The following is a 16,507-nucleotide window of genomic DNA, read 5'->3' as shown; positions in this document are numbered from 1 at the left end:
TGATGAGGGTCAAAGGCACAATAGAGTCCCCTACCCCAAACCTTCTCTGCTAAGCCCAGAATTCCCAAGTGGTCTTCTGTTTTCAATTTGTTAAACAAGATTTGTTATAAAATTTGTGAATTTGAGTGACACATTTGTTTCCCTACACAATTCATATAGCAATGGTCCAAATGACAGATCTAACAGCATCTGCCATGTTTCTGAATTCAGGACCATCCTCTTAATTCTACATGGTAAAAATGAGTGTCTCACTTTCCCATAATGGGCGTGAACCAGCATTCCACCTTTAATGCAACATAAATTTGGTCTATTTAATCAGCATGTACCAAACATCTACCATGTACCAGAAGTGTCTCCAGGATACACACCCTGGAGGTCTGCCTTCAAAAGATATGCCCAGCCCAGGGGATAGGTTTGCTAGACCTTTTCAGGGCTGACTGGCCTGCTAGAGACCTTCCACTCCAACATGGCAAGGAGAGGCTATAGCATGTCACTCACCACTGTTTTTTTCGGTTTTTGTTTTTTTTGTTTTTTTTTTTGAGACGGAGTTTCACTCATGTTACCCAGGCTGGAGTGCAATGGCGCGATCTCAGCTCACCGCAACCTCCGCCTCCTGGGTTCAGGCAATTCTCCTGCCTCAGCCTCCTGAGTAGCTGGGATTACAGGCACGCACCACCATGCCCAGCTAATGTTTTGTATTTTTAGTAGAGACGGGGTTTCACCATGTTGACCAGGATGATCTCTATCTCTTGACCTCGTGATCCACCCGCCTCGGCCTCCCAAAGTGCTGGGATTACAGGCATGAGCCACCGCGCCCGGCCTTCGTTTTTTGCTTTTTGGGGTTTTTTTGTGGACACAGGAGTCTCTCTGTCGCCCAGGCTCAATCTCGGCTCACTGCAACCTCTGCCTCCCAGGTTCAAGAGATTCTGTTGCCTCAGCCTCTATAGTAGCTGGGACTACAGGCATGTTCCACCACACCTGGCTGATTTTTTATTTTTAGTAGAGATGGGGTTTCACCATGCTGGCCAGGCTGGCCTCAAACTCCTGACCTCAGGTGATCCGTCCACCTCGGTCTCCCAAAGTGCTGGGATTACAGGCATGAGCCACCACACCTGGCCCTTTTTGTGTTTTGTTTTTGAAACAGGGTTTCACGCCATTGTCCAGGCGGGAGTGCAGTGGTGCAATTATGGCTCACTGTAGTCTCGACTTCCTGGGCTCAGGGGATCCTCTCACCTCAGTCTCCCAACTAGCTGGGACTAGAGGTGCATAAAACCCACCACACCTGGCAATTTTTCTTTTTTTTTTTTTTTGTAGAGACGGGTTTTTCCCATGTTGACCAGGCTGGTCTTGAACTCTTGGGCTCAAGCACTTTGGCCATCTCAGCTTCCCAGAGTGCAGGGATTAAAGGCATGAGGTATTGCGCCCAGCCTCTCACTCACCCTCTAGATACCCAAGCATCCTGCCTAGCACATAGGGCTAGGAACAGACCACGTTTCCTCCACCAGCTCAGAGACGCCTAAACTATCCAAACATGGGACAAGTTTATTCCTGTTAGCCTCAGGATAAGTCACAAAATGTTTTCAGGGCTCAAGAGTTCTTAGAGTCCAATACTTCACTTACAAGATGACCACAGATGAGCTTTTTTTTTTTAAAGCCAAAATAAAAATTTCCTGGGTTACACCTCATCAGCCAGAGCACTAAACCAGCACCACCAAGCCCAACGTACAGTTGCTCTTGGTGGTCTAGTGGCTGCTGCGCTCCCGACGCAGTAACAACATAATAAGTGGTTCAAGTTTAATTCCACTAAAATCACATCATGGAACTGGAACATTAGGAAGGATTACTGGCAAACGGGGAAAAGAAGAACATGAATCCAGGCTCCACACATCCAATATTCACATGCCAAGAGTAATGCCTTTTGACTCATCAATTAAATGTTTTTGGAGACCTCACAAGTGGATTTTTTACCAAGTGCCCCTTACTAAAAACTAAAAGAACTTGAATCCCAATCTTGTCATTATCTCTTTATTTTTCAAATGTAGATACTGACAGTAAGGGCAATATGTTTCAATATGCTTCACCCCAACTAAAATGATGGAAGAGAATACAAAATGAATCAGAGTTCTTACACCCAGAATACTTGTAATGACTCAAGGTCTGACAGATGCATACATATACACATCATACCCACCACATAATATTTTTTTCTAGAATGTTCACCTTGCCATCAAAGCTTTCTCGTCTTTAAGAATACACTGGGAATTAAAATATTAACAGTTTGTTTCACCTTTCCCTCTTAAGAACGTTCTATTCTGCTCTATACACCTATCTCTTTATCGTCAATCTTTTTACTTCCTCTTTGCACAGCTAAATTGTTAAGATGCCACTTTTACACCTTTCTAACTTAGAAAACGCCAGTTTCTCCTCCTCCCTTCCACACTGGGCATCCATGGTTCTCCTGGACAGTATCAGCCCAAAGTGTTAAAATTCTCTTGCTCTTTCTTCATAAAGTCTTTCCCCACTTTAACAAAACAACAAAAACATCCCATTGTGAACCAGCACTTCAAGAGGCTAATCTAAATTTGGCCAAGGAGGTTTAAGGACAAAGGGAAGTGCCAAAATCTTTGGGCTCCATGCTGAGATCACCCTCCTTAAAACCTTTAAGAGGCCAGGTACAATGTCTCACGCCTGTAATCCCAGCACTTTGGGAGGCCAAGATGGGTAGATCACCTGAGGTCAGGAGTTCGAGACCAGCCTGGCCAACATGGTAAAACCCTGTCTTGGAAAAACACAACAAAAAAAACCTAGAAGAAAACCCATGGGCAGGCCGGGCACGGTGGCTCACGCTTGTAATCCCAGCCCTTTGGGAGGGTGAGGTAGGCCGGTCACTTGACGCCAGTAGTTTGAAACCAGCCTGTCCAACATGGTGAAACCCCGTCTCTACTAAAAACACACACACACACACATTAGCTGGGCGTGGTGGGCTGAGCCTGGAATCCCGGCTACTTGGGAGGCTGCGGCATGAGAATTGCTTGAGCTCTGGAGGTGGAGGTTGCAGTGAGCCCCCAGAGCGACAGAGCGAGACTTTCTCAAAAAAAAAAAAAAAAGTTAAGAAAACCCATGGATGAAAAATACAGGTGAGTGTTCACAAGGTACTTACACCAGGGACACTTCCCAGGCTCACCCTTACTACCTGGATGAGCCTAATACTCTTTTCTCCTCACTTCTAAATTCAGTATGCTAGAACTCTCATTAACCATTCAGCCCTAGAGCTGGCAGGGTAATTACTCAATAAAACCTTGGCTCTTCAGCTCCACCCCTCAAACATCATTTCATCTCTAGCAGTCTCCCTGCTCTCCATTCTCACCTAGGAAATGTGGGAACTAAAATTCACATGCTTTGTTTTCTCCAAGTCACTTTAGACCACCCAAATACACTGACACTGCTTAACAACCCTACAGTGTGCTCCATAGCTACCCGCTTAAGAGTAAAAGCCGGAAGAGATGTACAGTTTTTTTTTTTTTTTTTTTTTTTTCTTTTTAATGGACAGGGAAGGCTCAGAAAGGTTAACATAAACCCAAGGTCACACGCAGAGCCAATCAGGAAGAAGCTAGAGTCAAACCCAGATATTGCTCCAATCTTTACTAAAATCTTTATGAAATCTTGTGCCTTCAGAGATCCTTTTAACTTGGGACAGAAAATGCAAAGTAAGTACTCAGAAATTCAGAAAGAAAGAAAAAAACGGCCAGGGGCGGTGGCTCACGCCTGTAATCCCAAATCCCAATACTTTCGGAGGCCGAGGCGGGTGGATCACGAGGTCAGGAGTTCAAGACCAGCCTGACCAAGATGGTGAAACCCCGTCTCTACTAAAAATATAAAAATTAGTCAGGCGTGAGGGCAGGTGCTTGTAATCCTAGCTATCCTAGCTACTCAGGAGGCTGAGGCAGAAGAATCGCTTGAAATGGGGCGGGGGGAAGGAGGCGGGGAGGTTGGCTTGAGATCGCGCCATTATACTCCAGCCTGGGCAACAAGAGCAAAACTCTGTGGAAAAGAAAGAAAAAGAAAAGAAAGAAGGAAGGGAGGAAAGAAGGAAAGAAAGAGAGAGAGAAAGAAAGAGTCAGTGTTAAAAATGGTAAGAGCAAAGGCTGCTCCATCTAATTCGAGGAAAACAGTGAGAAAAGCAAAATATGAACCAGCCACTCCAAGTGGGACCTATGGAAAGTGCAGATTCAAGTCTGCGGCAGTCACAGGTTTAAAAGCCGCCAGAAAAAGAAAGGGCAGTTCTATTCTTCCTGAGACTCCCGTGCCCCACCACAGGGGCACCCCGAGAAAAGAAGCCTGCTAAGTATCTGTCCCTTCAAATTTCCTGCACACACACACAGTTCCAACTTTACCAGCCCTGTCTATTCAGGTCGGCTTTTTTTTTTTGGAGACAGGGTCTTGCTCTGTCCCCCAGGCTGGAGCGCAGTGGCGCGATCCGGCCTCACTGCAGCCTCTGCCTCCCAGGTTTAAGCGATTCTCCTGCCTCAACCTCCGAAGTAGCTGGGACTCAGGCGCGTGCCACCACGCCCAGTTATTTTTTGTATTTTTAGTAGAGACGGGGGTTTCACCGTGTTGGCTGATCTGGAACTCCTGACCTCGTGATCCACCCGCCTCGGCCTCCCAAAGTGCTGGGATTACAAACAGGCGTGAGCCACCACGCCGGGCCTTTTAATACCTCCCCAATTCGGGGTGTAAACGACTCCCACTCCCAGATCTCATCCGTCCGCACCCTCAATAATAATAATCGTTTCCTTTTCCCGTCCCCCCGTTCCTTTCCGGGGGATCTGTCTCCTACGCAGTCGGTGGAGAATTCTGCAAGCGCCTCTCGTCCGCAGACCTTTCCCCAGCCCCAGCTCCCTAAGAGGGGAAACCCCCGCCCCCAAGAGGGAAATTTACCCGCCTGCAAGAACAGGAAAAGGTCGCGCGGCCACCCTGGCGCGGCGCACGCCCCCAGCCCGGGCTCGCTGCGCGGGTCACGCCTCGCTCTGCCGCAGTCCCTGCAACCCTTGTCCCATGAGGGGTCTGCCCGCGCCCGGCAGCCTGGGGACTCCCCGAGCGGGAGCGCGAAGGCAGCGAGCCCGCGTGGGAGCGCGGGTGGACCGCCCGGGCCCGGAAGGGCGGCCCGGCCAGCGGGCACCCGGGACGGCCCCTCCAGGCCCCGAGCTGCGGCCGGGACGGAGCGCCGCGGGAACGGGGAGCGGCCTCCGCCCGGCCGCCGGTGCACGCGGCCCCGCAGCGCGCTGCGCGGCAGCCCGGGAGACTGCGGCTCCAGGCTGGCCGCCCGCATTGTTCGGCCCGCGGCGCACGCCCCGCCCGACACCGGCCCCAGCCCGCCAGGCGGCGGGAGCGGTGGGGATGGCCTCGCAGGTGGCGGCGGGAGCCCTCACCTTTGGCGCCGAGCATGAAGTCGAGCGTGCTGTGCCGTGCTGCTGCCATAGTGAGGCGAGGCCCTGTGCCATGCCTGGGGGAGCGGCCGTGGGAGACTGGGGGGCCGCGCGGCGTGTCAGGCTGCGGCCGGCGGAGAGTGCGCTGCGCCCGGGGAGGCCAGGACTAGGAGGTGGGAGGGGCCGCCAGCAGCGACCCGGGGCGCGGGGGCGGGGCCGGGCCCGCCTCCGGGAGGGAGGAAGCCGGGACGCCTCCAGCCCCGAACTTCGAGCGCCGGGTGTGAGGACTCGCTAATGGTGGAAACGTGGGCGCCGTGCTCCCCGGCGTGCGTCACCAATGGCCGCGCCCTGCGCCAAGGCTAGCGCGGCCGCTCCCGCCATCCGTTAGGTCACCTTAGATTTAAACAGCGCAGCAGGACTTCCGGGGGGCCCACCCCCTACACACCTCTCCCAAGCCAGGGCCCCTCTTATTTCCTGGCGGAGTTGGGAAAATCAAATGATGAGATCCACCCCTGTAGTCTAAGAGTACTGCCTGCCTTTTCTTGCAATGTTGCAGTTAAACCCATTCGGATTATCGTTACCATTAGCCAGGGTCTGCTTTGCGTTTGGGGACTGAATAGAAAGCGCTTGGGCATTTACGTTATTTACATTTTCACGCAAAATAGGAATGAGGGAGAAGACAGTAAGAGGACAGCATTGTTAATATTGAATTAGGAAACTGCAGACTCCGGAGTTGCTTCTCTACCAGGACTCCTCCGTCACTGGCGCCTCTATTCACGGCAATAGACCTTTTTGAGGTGGGCTTATTTTTGACACTGGGTTTATGGCTGGTGTTCAACAAAATGATGGCAAAGGGGAGAGAGCATGAGCGTCCGAACTAAAATTATTCTTTATTGCACTGACAATATCTCTGCGCAAATGCCTCCATCATCCGTCAGGCTTTTGTGCCTCTCATGGCCACAGGAATTGCTGTAATGGTTAGACAAAATGTAAATCAATGAACTCGTGTGCCTCCACAAAAGCAGCGAAGAACCTGGATGTTAAATTCATCTCTTCCCCCAGGCAACGATTGTTAATTGTTGAGTTCTTCACCTTTCTACAAAAACTGGGCAGTGTCGTCAACAAGGGTCTGTTGAACCAACTTTTCTCTGTTAAGAACTATCTTTTTCTAGCACTTGCATTAATTTTTGCCTACCCATGCCACCTGTTTGTTACTCTGCATGTCTTTCTTCTGTGGATCCTAGGTTCTCAATTTTGTTAGCTATTACAATTCTCATTCTTCAGTTATCTATGTCAGTCTGTAGCTCCTCTTTTTCTTCCTGGGATGTTCTCCACTTCTTGCCATTCCTCTGGAGTTAGGTCACTGGGCCTCAGGTGTACTTTCCCAGGTCAGCACCAGTGTGAGTGCTGAATTGGGCCTCACATCAAAAGGGCCCCTCACTTACTTTAATTCTACTATTGCCATCTTGAAATTCGTAATTCTTAAACAAGAGGCCCAGTGTTTTTATTTTGCCCTGGGCCTGCAAACTGTGTAGCTCGTTATCCTCTGCAGCTTGTGTCTGGCAGCACAGTTGGCCTTTCGGCTCAGGCTTGAATTCTCATCCCCAGCACTTGTGCCTCACATTGTTTCCTGCAAGGTACAAAGAAGAGAGGAAAAACCTGAGATGCTTTGCCATTAACTTATCAGACAGCCATAACAAAAGTGGAGTTTAACAGATGCTTCATTGGCTGGGCATGGCAGCTCATGCCTGTAATCCCAACACTTTGGGAGACCAAGGCAGGCGGATCACTTGAGGCCAGGAGTTGGAGACCGGTCTGGTCAACGTGGCAAAACCCCATCTCTACCTAAAATACAAAAATCAGCCAGGCTTGGGGGCGCACGCCTGTAATCCCAACTACTCAGGAGGCTGAGGCATGAGAATCACTTGAACCTAGGAAGTGGAGATAGCAGTGAGCCAAGATCGTGCCACTGCACTCCAGCCTGGGAGACACACTCTGTTTTTTTTTTGTTTTTTTGAGACTCTCAAAAAAAAAACAAATAAAAACCACAACAAATGCTTCATGATGTTAGCACAACATCAGAGATAAATTGGCCTCAATATGGAACCCACATTGTTGGGGTAGCATTAGGAGTTACTGTAAGGATGTTCCCAGTGCACGTCCTACTTACCAGTATCATAATCCTGGTAGGACTGTCAGAGGTAGGACATGGACAGAAACCAAAGGCTCGAGGCCTGTTTTAAATACTTCTAAATGGGCTGTGAGTATCTATTTGGATTCGGGAACATGTTCTCATTACCTGCGTTTTATAATCTCAGCCTTTGGCTTCCAGGCCTGTTTCAGCACTAATAATCATTTTGTTTGTGGTAATTGTGTTACAGTCGATCAGTGGATCCTGTGCACAGTCTTAAATACTGCACAGCTCACAGCTGTTATCAGGCACTTCAGCAGCTCTTTCTGTAACAAAAGACACAGCAGAGACAAGATTTACCCTAGTCTGACTAGAGCTTGAATTTTTTTTTTTTTTTTTTTTTTTTTGAGAAGGAGTCTTGCTCTGTCTCACCCAGGCTGGGGTGCAGTGGTGCAATCTCTGCTTACCGCAGCCTCTGCCTCCCTGCTTCAAGCAATTCTCCTGCCTCAGCCTCCTGAGTAGCTGGGACTACAGGAGTGTGCCACCACTACTCTGTGTGTGTGTGTGTGTGTGTGTTTAGTAGAGATGGGGTTTCACCATATTGGCCAGGCTGGTCTCAAACTTCTGACCTCAGGTGATCCACCTGCCTGAGCCTCCCAACGTGCTGGGATTATAGTCGTGAGCAACCCGGCCGAGCCTGCATTCTTGAAACAGTCTTGCCAATGGTGAAAATATGGATATCGTGGATTCATGTCCTGCAGCCTGTCGCTGACTGCTCTTGACCTAAAAGGAAGACTGAGAAACAGTAAAGCTGTCCTGCCTTCACGGTGCTGGCCAGGCACTCACAGCTGTGCCTGGGTGTCCTGTTGAACAGAAACAACTCCCAAGAACACCAACATCAGGCAAGGCTACTCTATGACCAGGGTGGGACAAAACACAAACAAGACCACTCTGTAATCATGCCTGAACACACAGAAAACATAGTCCAAACCACAAATGTGACCAAACACCACCTCACCCCCAATCCTGGCTAATATGAATGACTGCTGCTTCTTTACCAACCACAGCTATAGCCTGGCTCTAATTTTCTCTGCTTCTAGAGAATATTTGTTAAAACATCCAATCATAGAATCCCCCACCATGAGCTTCCAATCCAGAGCAACAGCTGGCTTCCCTAAACGCTCTCCAAAACCACCTGACACAGTGTTGTGCCAGATACCTATTAACTTCAATAGGGATGGCACCAGGTTCAAGGGGCCAAAGAAGGGACTCAGAGACATAGAGTTTATTGGTAACTCACATACGGGGATGATCCAGTAACAGTAGGCTCAACAGGAGAATGCCCTCCCCCTAACAACCTGGCAACCTTCATTTACTCCAAATAAAGGGCCTCAATCCCCTTCAGGGCCCACACTCCTTTGGCCAGGCCGGAGGCTCAGATGTTCCCCAAAGATAAAGAGGAACTCTCTGGTTGGCCATGCTGGGAATTCCAAACACACATTCAGGTGCACTTGCCATACGGGGTCATTCTCACCTGACAGGTCATCACTGTCCGGGTGTCTCTAACATACCCAGGTGCAAATCTTCTGAGTCATCCTTTCTCGCACTCTCTTACTAAGAGCCCTCGCCCTACCACCACCTCTCTTCCCATAGTATGTGTTTCCCCCGCCTGCAAAAAGAAGAAAACTACTTGTTCAACTCCAGGTGTGTTCTTGGGAGTGTGTGGCTACAGTGCAGTGACAATATAGACAAGAAGATGAAGTCCAGGCTTAGGATGAAAGCTTTGGTGACCCACTTAGGAAAATGCTAGTATTAGGTATTACTCCTATCCCAACCTCCCTTTCAAATGGGCCCACTTGCTTCTGACCAGACAGGCCAAGCTGGACATCAGCAACAGAGTTTCTATAAATTCAGAGAAAGAGCCACACTGTCCTACCCGGTAAGCAACAGTTCCTACTGGGAAGAAGGAAATCAAAAGCAGAAAAGAGCCCTCTGACAAAAAGGTGCTGGTGGTGGCAGTGATGGGTACGGAGGTGCTAATTGGAAATAACCAGAAGTTACCGGCCTGAACTATAAAGCCACCCATTATCCTGCTGTCCCAAACTTTCCTTGAAGGGCTGGTGAGGGAGTTGATGGGGACTGGCAGTCCTTTACAGCTGCCCTAGCCATCAAAGCCAGCAGTCTTTTGTTTCATTGTTTTTATTTTTATTTATTTATCACCAGTTCTTTGGGACCCTTGGAGACAGTCCACCTCCCTGCCCCCTGTGTACAGCTGTGGTGAAATCACTTCCTCTCTTAAAAACTTGGCATTAGCTCTTAGGGTTAGAGTGGCTGACAAAGATCTGGATCATTCCCCTGACATTTTTTTCAGATGAATGTGAGACTCACCCAGCTATTTAAACACTATTTAAAATGTGGATTAAAAGGAGTATGTAAGGCCAGGCACTTTGCGAGGCTGAGGTGGGCAAATCACCTGAGGTCAGGAGTTCAAATCCAGCCTGGCCAACATGGTAAAACTTCATCTCTACTAAAAATACAAAAATTAGCCAGGCATGGTGGCAGGTGCCTGTAATCCCATTTACTCAGAAGGCTGAAATGGGAGGATCACTTCAACTGGGAGACGGAGGTTGCAGTGAGCTGAGATCGTGACACCACTCCAGCGTGGACGACAGAGTGAGACTCTATCTCAAAAAAAAAAAAAAAAAAAAAAAACTATGTAAGTGAGAAGGGGCTAAGGTCTTTACAGTGATTCTCAATTTCAGGTGCACACTGCAATCACCTTGACACTGCCACCGCCTGGGCCTAGCCCTAGTGTGTGATGGAATTGGCCCCCCGTACAGTCTGGGCATTCGGATTGTCAAAAATAAATAAATAAAAACCCGGGAGATTCCAATGTAAAGCCAAGAGTACCACTGCCAAATCAAAAAGCCGGTTTGTATCACTACAGATCCCACTCCACACCCACAAGAATGGCTATATGTAAGTAAATAAATAAGTACATTTTAAAAACCAGAAAATATGACCGGGCGCGGTGGCTCAAGCCTGTAATCCCAGCACTTTGGGAGGCCGAGGCGGGTGGATCACGAGGTCAAGAGATCGAGACCATCCTGGTCAACACGGTGAAACCCCGTCTCTACTAAAAATACAAAAAAAAATTAGCTGGGCATGGTGGCGCGTGCCTGTAATCCCATTACTCAGGAGGCTGAGGCAGGAGAATTGCCTGAACCCAGGAGGCGGAGGTTGCGGTGAGCCGAGATCACGCCATTGCACTCCAGCCTGGGTAACAAGAGCGAAACTCCGTCCCAAAAAAAAAAAAAAAAAAAAAAAAAAAAAAAAAACACCAGAAAATAAGTGTTGGTAAGGATGGGGAGAAATTGGATCCCTCGTACTTAGCTGGCGGGAATATTAAATGGTGTAGCTGCTGTGGACAACAGTTTGGCGGTTCATCAAAAGGTTAAACAGAATAACTGTGTGATCTAGCAACTCCACTCTCGGGTGTATACACAAAAGAATTGAAAACAAGTGGTCAAACAAAAACACAAATGTTTATAGCAGCGTTATTCAATTATTCACAATACCCAAAGGTGGAAACAACCCAAATGTCCATCAGTAGATGAATGGATAAAACAAATGTAGTATAGCCATACAATGGAATATTATTTAGCCATGAAAAGAATAAAGTCCTGATGTATACCACAACATGGACGAACCTCAAAAACATTATGCTACGGGAAATAAGCTGGTCACAAAAGACCATCTGTTGTATGATTCCATTAATATGGAATGTCCAGAATAGGTAAATCCATAGAAACAGGAAGTGAGGGGGATGGAGAAAATGACTGCTTAGTAGGTAAGGGTTTACTTTTGGGGTGATGATAAAGTCTTGGAACTAGATGTAATAATTGTACAACATTGTAAGTGTGCTAACTGCCACTGAATTTTTCACTTTCAAAGGCTAATTCTATGTTTTTACATGTTACCTCAATTTTTAAAAAGCAGCTTAGAGCCACACCAATTTTGAAAGGTAAAGCTGTATGGAAATTTTTTTTTTTTTTTTTTTTTTTTTTTTTTTGAGACGGAATTTCGCTCTTGTTACCCAGGCTGGAGTGCAATGGTGCAATCTCGGCTCACCGCAACCTCCGCCTCCTGGGTTCAGGCAATTCTCCTGCCTCAGCCTCCTGAGTAGCTGGGATTACAGGCACGCGCCACCATGCCCAGCTAATTTTTTGTATTTTTAGTGGAGAAGGGGTTTCACCATGTTGACCAGGATGGTCTCAATCTCTTGACCTCGTGATCCACCTGCCTCGGCCTCCCAAAGTGCTGGGATTACAGGCATGAGCCACTGCGCCCGGCCTGTATGGAAATTTTTAATAAGCAGACTTCATCACCTAAAAATTTCAGGTAAATGCCTAATGGGAGGGAATTGAAGTGAGATGTTGGTAAAAAGAAAAAAAAAAAAAAAAAAGGCAAGAGCAAAAATGAAGGCTGCTGGGAAACCACATGTGGTTTTCCCAGACATGTGCGGACAGGTGGGGACAATCCTATAATGCAGAAGCCCAGCACTTTACAAGTGTTACAAAGGTCTGCAGAGACTGAAAGAAGAGTTTTACTCTGTCTTGGCCCCAAGACCACCACTACTCCTAACTTCAGGTCTTCTATCACTTCACCATAAAGTTTAAACAGAGAACTTTTTTTTTTTTTTTTTTTTTGCCAGGTGCAGTGGCTCACGCCTGTAATCCCAGCACTTTGGGAGGCCAAGGCAGGCAGATCACGAGGTCAGATCGAGATCATCCTGGCCAACATGGTGAAACCATGTCTCTACTAAAAGTACAAAAGTTAGCTGAGGGTGGTGGCATGCACCTGTAATCCCAGCTACTCGGGAGGCTGAGGCAGGAGAATCACTTGAATCCAGGAGGCAGAGGTTGCAGTGAGCCAAGAACCCACCACTGCACTCTAGCCTGGCGACACAGCGAAACTCCATCTCAAAAAAAAAAAAAATTAGTATCTCAATGTATTATCCTGCCACCATACTAAGAACAACAAGAAAGAGTTTTTTTGTTTTTTTTTTTTTCTTGAGACAGGATCTCACTCTGTCACCCAGGCTGGAGTGCAGTGTTGCAATCTTGGCTTACTGCAGCCTCAACCTCCTGAGCTCAATCGATCCTCCCACCTCAGCCTCCCAAGTAGCTGGGACTACAAGCATGCACTACCATGCCAGGCTAATTTTGTTCATTTTCTATAGAGACAAGGTCTCACTGTCTTACCCAGGCTGATCTGGAACTCCTGGGCTCGAGATCTTCCTGCCTTGGCCTCCCGAATTGCTGGGATTACAGGTGTGAGCCACCATGCCTGGGCAAGTCAAAAAATTCTAAATATTTTAAGGCCTACATAAGAGGAAAAACATCTTGCCATGAAAGCCTATAGAATGCCCTGGGGTAAATCCTGGGGTAAATATCTTTCTTTATTTGTTTTGTTTTGTTTTTTGAGACGTAGTCTCACTCTGTCACCCAAGCTGGAGTGCAATGGTGTGATCTTGGCTCACTGCAACCTCTACCTCCCAGGTTCAAGCGACTCTCCTGCCTCAGCCTCCTGAGGAGCTGGGACTACAGGCGTGTGCCACCACGCCCAGCTAATTTGTTGTACTTCTAGTAGAGATGGGGTTTCACCATGTTGGTCAGGCTGTTCTCAAAGTCCTGACCTCGTGGTCTGCCCACCTCAGCCTCCCAAAGTGCCGGGGTTACTGGCGAGAGCCACCATGCCCAGCCGGGTAGGAAGGTGAGCTCAGCTCCTCTAACGCTTATCTGCTTTGATGGCTTCTTCAGCTTCAAATACAAAATTATTTCAGCTTACAATAGTTCTAAGAGGTAGATGAAATTATCCTCATTTAACAAATGAGTTAACTGAGGCACAAAGAGGCTAGGTAGCTAGGAAGTGGGAGGAGCCAGGACTTGAACCCAGGCAGGTGGCTCAGGGGTCAGGCTGTTTACCCCCCTCACCATGATGACTCCAATTGCCCTGCCTAACTGTCCCAAAGTCTCCCCACTTTTCTTAGGACTCTGCAAACCTCAGGTGTGCTTACCACCCACCCATAGGTACCCCCGTCCCCATCAGGGTGTGTGCAATTGGAAGCGGGTGTCCTCTCTCCCTGCTCTCTGGAACTATTCTATAACTCCACCAAACAACTTCTGGGGTGAAATTCCTACCCCTGCCTCTTACTAGCTTTATGACAGTGTACAGGTTCATCATCCTCTCTGTGCTTCCTTCCCTCTCTCTAAAATGGAGCTAATAATTACCTCATCAAGGTAATAAACACCTCATCGAGTTGCTGTGAGCATTAAATTATAGATATCTGGCAAACAGTGAGGGCAGTGTCTGACACATGACTAGTATTCAATAAATAGTAGCTCCATTGAAGAGGACATTGATTTTGTTATGAAGATGTCACATTCCTTCAGGACTCCTTACTTTTTACTTATTTTTATTTCTTTTTTGTTTGTTTGTTTTTTGAGACAGTCTCTCTGTCACCCAGGCTAGAGTGCAGTGGCAAGATCTTGGCTCACTGCAACCTCCACCTCCTGAGTTCAAGCAATTCTCTGGCCTCAGGCCCCAGAGTAGATGGGATTACAGACGCACACCACCATGCCTGGCTACTTTTTGTATTTTAGATAGAGACAGGTTTCGCCATGTTGGCCAGGCTGGTCTTGAACTCCTGACTTCAAGTGATCTGACCGCCTTGGCCTCCCAAAGTGCTGGGATTACAGGCGTGAGTCACCACACCTGGCCTACTTCTCTTAACATGTATTTGATACAACCTAGTAGTCAGGGACAGTCTCAGAAGCTGCTTGAAGTGGCATTTGATGTGAAGCACTATTTTGCATGGTGGCAGCACCCTGTCTTTTCACCTACTAAATCTTGGGTGTTTGGCCTTGCCTAGAACGCCCTCCTTTCTCCAGTGGAAAATTCCATACAGGAGCATTCAAAGCCTAGTTCAAGTGGCACCCCCTGGCCCAGGCAAAGTTGCGCATTCATTCACTTACCTCTGTATTTCCACAGCACAGTGTTCAGCCCACCAGTGGAAAACAGACCAACTTGTATTAACCATGTTAGCTCCCTGCAAGATCCCCAAGAAGTTGACCTGCTTCTCACCAACACTCCTTTTTTTTTTAAATTATAATTTAAGTTCTGGGGTACATGTGCAGAACGTGCAGGTTTGTTATATAGGTATACACGTGCCATGGTGGTTTGCTGCATCCATCACCCTGTCATCTACATTAGGTATTTCTCCTAATGCTATCCCTCCCCATCCCCCCACACCCTGCTGTCCTTCCCTTAGCTCCCCCAGCCCTCAACAGGCCCTGGTGAGTGATATTCTTCTCCCTGTGTCCATGTGTTCTCATGGTTCAACACCCACTTATGAGTGAGAACATGCGGCAACACTCTTTCCTTCACGGGACTACAGTCAAAAATGTTTGAGGGACCAGCCCAAGGTCAGGAGCTTACTAGTTAAATAAACTAGTAAGGGACCAGAACCCTAGTGTCCTGGTTCCCAGACCAGAGGTCTTTTCATTAAACTAAACTTTTCATGAAATTGTCCTTATGTTGACAGGGCGTGAGGCAGGCAATCACCTGAGGTCAGGAGTTTGAGACCAGCCTGGACAACATGGTGAAAACCCATCTCTACTAAAAATAAAAAATTAGCCGGGTGTGGTGGTGAGCACCTGTAGTCCCAGCTACTTGGGAGGCTGAGGCAAGAGAATCACTTGAACCCAGGAGGCAGAGGTTGCAGTGAGCTGAGACTGTGCTACTGCACTCCAGCCTGGGCAACAGAGTAAGACTCCATTTAAAAAAAAAAAAATTGTCCTTTTGTCTAACTTCCATTATTGAATGCCTAGGATGGACCACAGTATTTGTAAAATATTATAAGTTCTTTTATGTGTTATTTCTAACCTTTTGAACCCAGCAAGTTTCATTCTCATTCAAATGCTATATTGAGACACCGAGGTCAAGTGACTTGCTCAAGGCCTTATGCCAATCTGTGGCTTGTGGATCAGTCTGACTCAAAGTCAGTAGAATTTCTAGTCTGTCATTGTGTTACTACTCAGTACAGGAAATGAGCACTGAAAAAAGCCCTGAATGGCTCTTTTAAAACACATTCATTCTACATGCAGACAATTGTTATTTTAAGGAAAGTCTAGAAGAAAAAGAGAGATTACATGTTGGCATGCAAAGGCGAAACAATAAATATTCTTTTTTCCTGTTCTTGGATCCCATTTCAACTTCTTCAAAGCAAGTAAATTTATGTGTGTTGACCCAACTCTTATTTTCAAATCTTTTTAAACTCCATTTTCAACTTCTTCCCCTTGGCACAACCAGCCCCATGACTCCCCTCTGTCAGACTCTTGAGTATCTGCCTAAAATCATTACACAGTGATCACTGCTAGTATTCACTCCTCTCTACTAAGCCATAGGTCTCTTCTGGTTATAGTGTATATTGCCTGGCAAGTTACAATGTTAATTATAAAGGTCTTGTACTTTAAGGATATATGAATATATATATTCATATATATATATTTAAGGATATATGTTCATATGTCCTTAAAGTACACATTCATTTTTAAAACATGTTCATTTGGACTGGCACAGTGGCTCATGCCCAGCAATTTAGGAGGCTAAGGTGGATGGACTGGTTGAGCCCAGGAGTTTGAGATCAGCCTGGGTAACATGGGAAAACCTAGTATCTACAAAAAATACAAAAAGTAGCTGGGCGTGGTGGCACGTGGCTCTAGTCCCAGACACTTAGGAGGCTGAAGTGGGAGGATTGCTTGAGCCTGGGAAGATCCAGTGAACCATGATTGTGTGACTGTACTTCAGCCTGGGTGACAGAGTAAGACCCTGCCTCAAGATACACACACACACACACACACACACACACACACACACACACACACAC

The 16,507-nt window shown here is 47.4% G+C and overlaps 2 protein-coding genes across 2 annotated transcripts in view; both read right to left on the bottom strand.

Annotated features, from left to right (window-relative positions):
* Positions 1–5,726, bottom strand: part of SMS (spermine synthase) — a 61,300-nt gene extending 55,574 nt beyond the window's left edge. The window contains exon 1 of the mRNA XM_032286119.1: positions 5,430–5,726. Coding sequence (XP_032142010.1) covers positions 5,430–5,478 — 49 coding nt within the window. The 5' untranslated portion in view covers positions 5,479–5,726. The remainder of the gene's footprint in view (positions 1–5,429) is intronic.
* A 383-nt stretch (positions 5,727–6,109) lies between these two features.
* MBTPS2 (membrane bound transcription factor peptidase, site 2) overlaps positions 6,110–16,507 on the bottom strand; it is a 111,061-nt gene continuing 100,663 nt past the window's right edge. Inside the window, exon 13 of the transcript XR_004271147.1 lies at positions 6,110–7,056. The gene's annotated coding sequence lies outside the window, so the exon portion shown is untranslated. The remainder of the gene's footprint in view (positions 7,057–16,507) is intronic.

The sequence above is a fragment of the Sapajus apella genome, unplaced genomic scaffold, assembly GCF_009761245.1.
Source record: "Sapajus apella isolate SASKATOON/1434 unplaced genomic scaffold, GSC_monkey_1.0 scaffold17, whole genome shotgun sequence".
NCBI lineage: Eukaryota > Metazoa > Chordata > Mammalia > Primates > Cebidae > Sapajus > Sapajus apella.
Note: the sequence above shows the minus strand (reverse complement) of the source record. Positions and strands in the feature narration are given on the sequence as shown.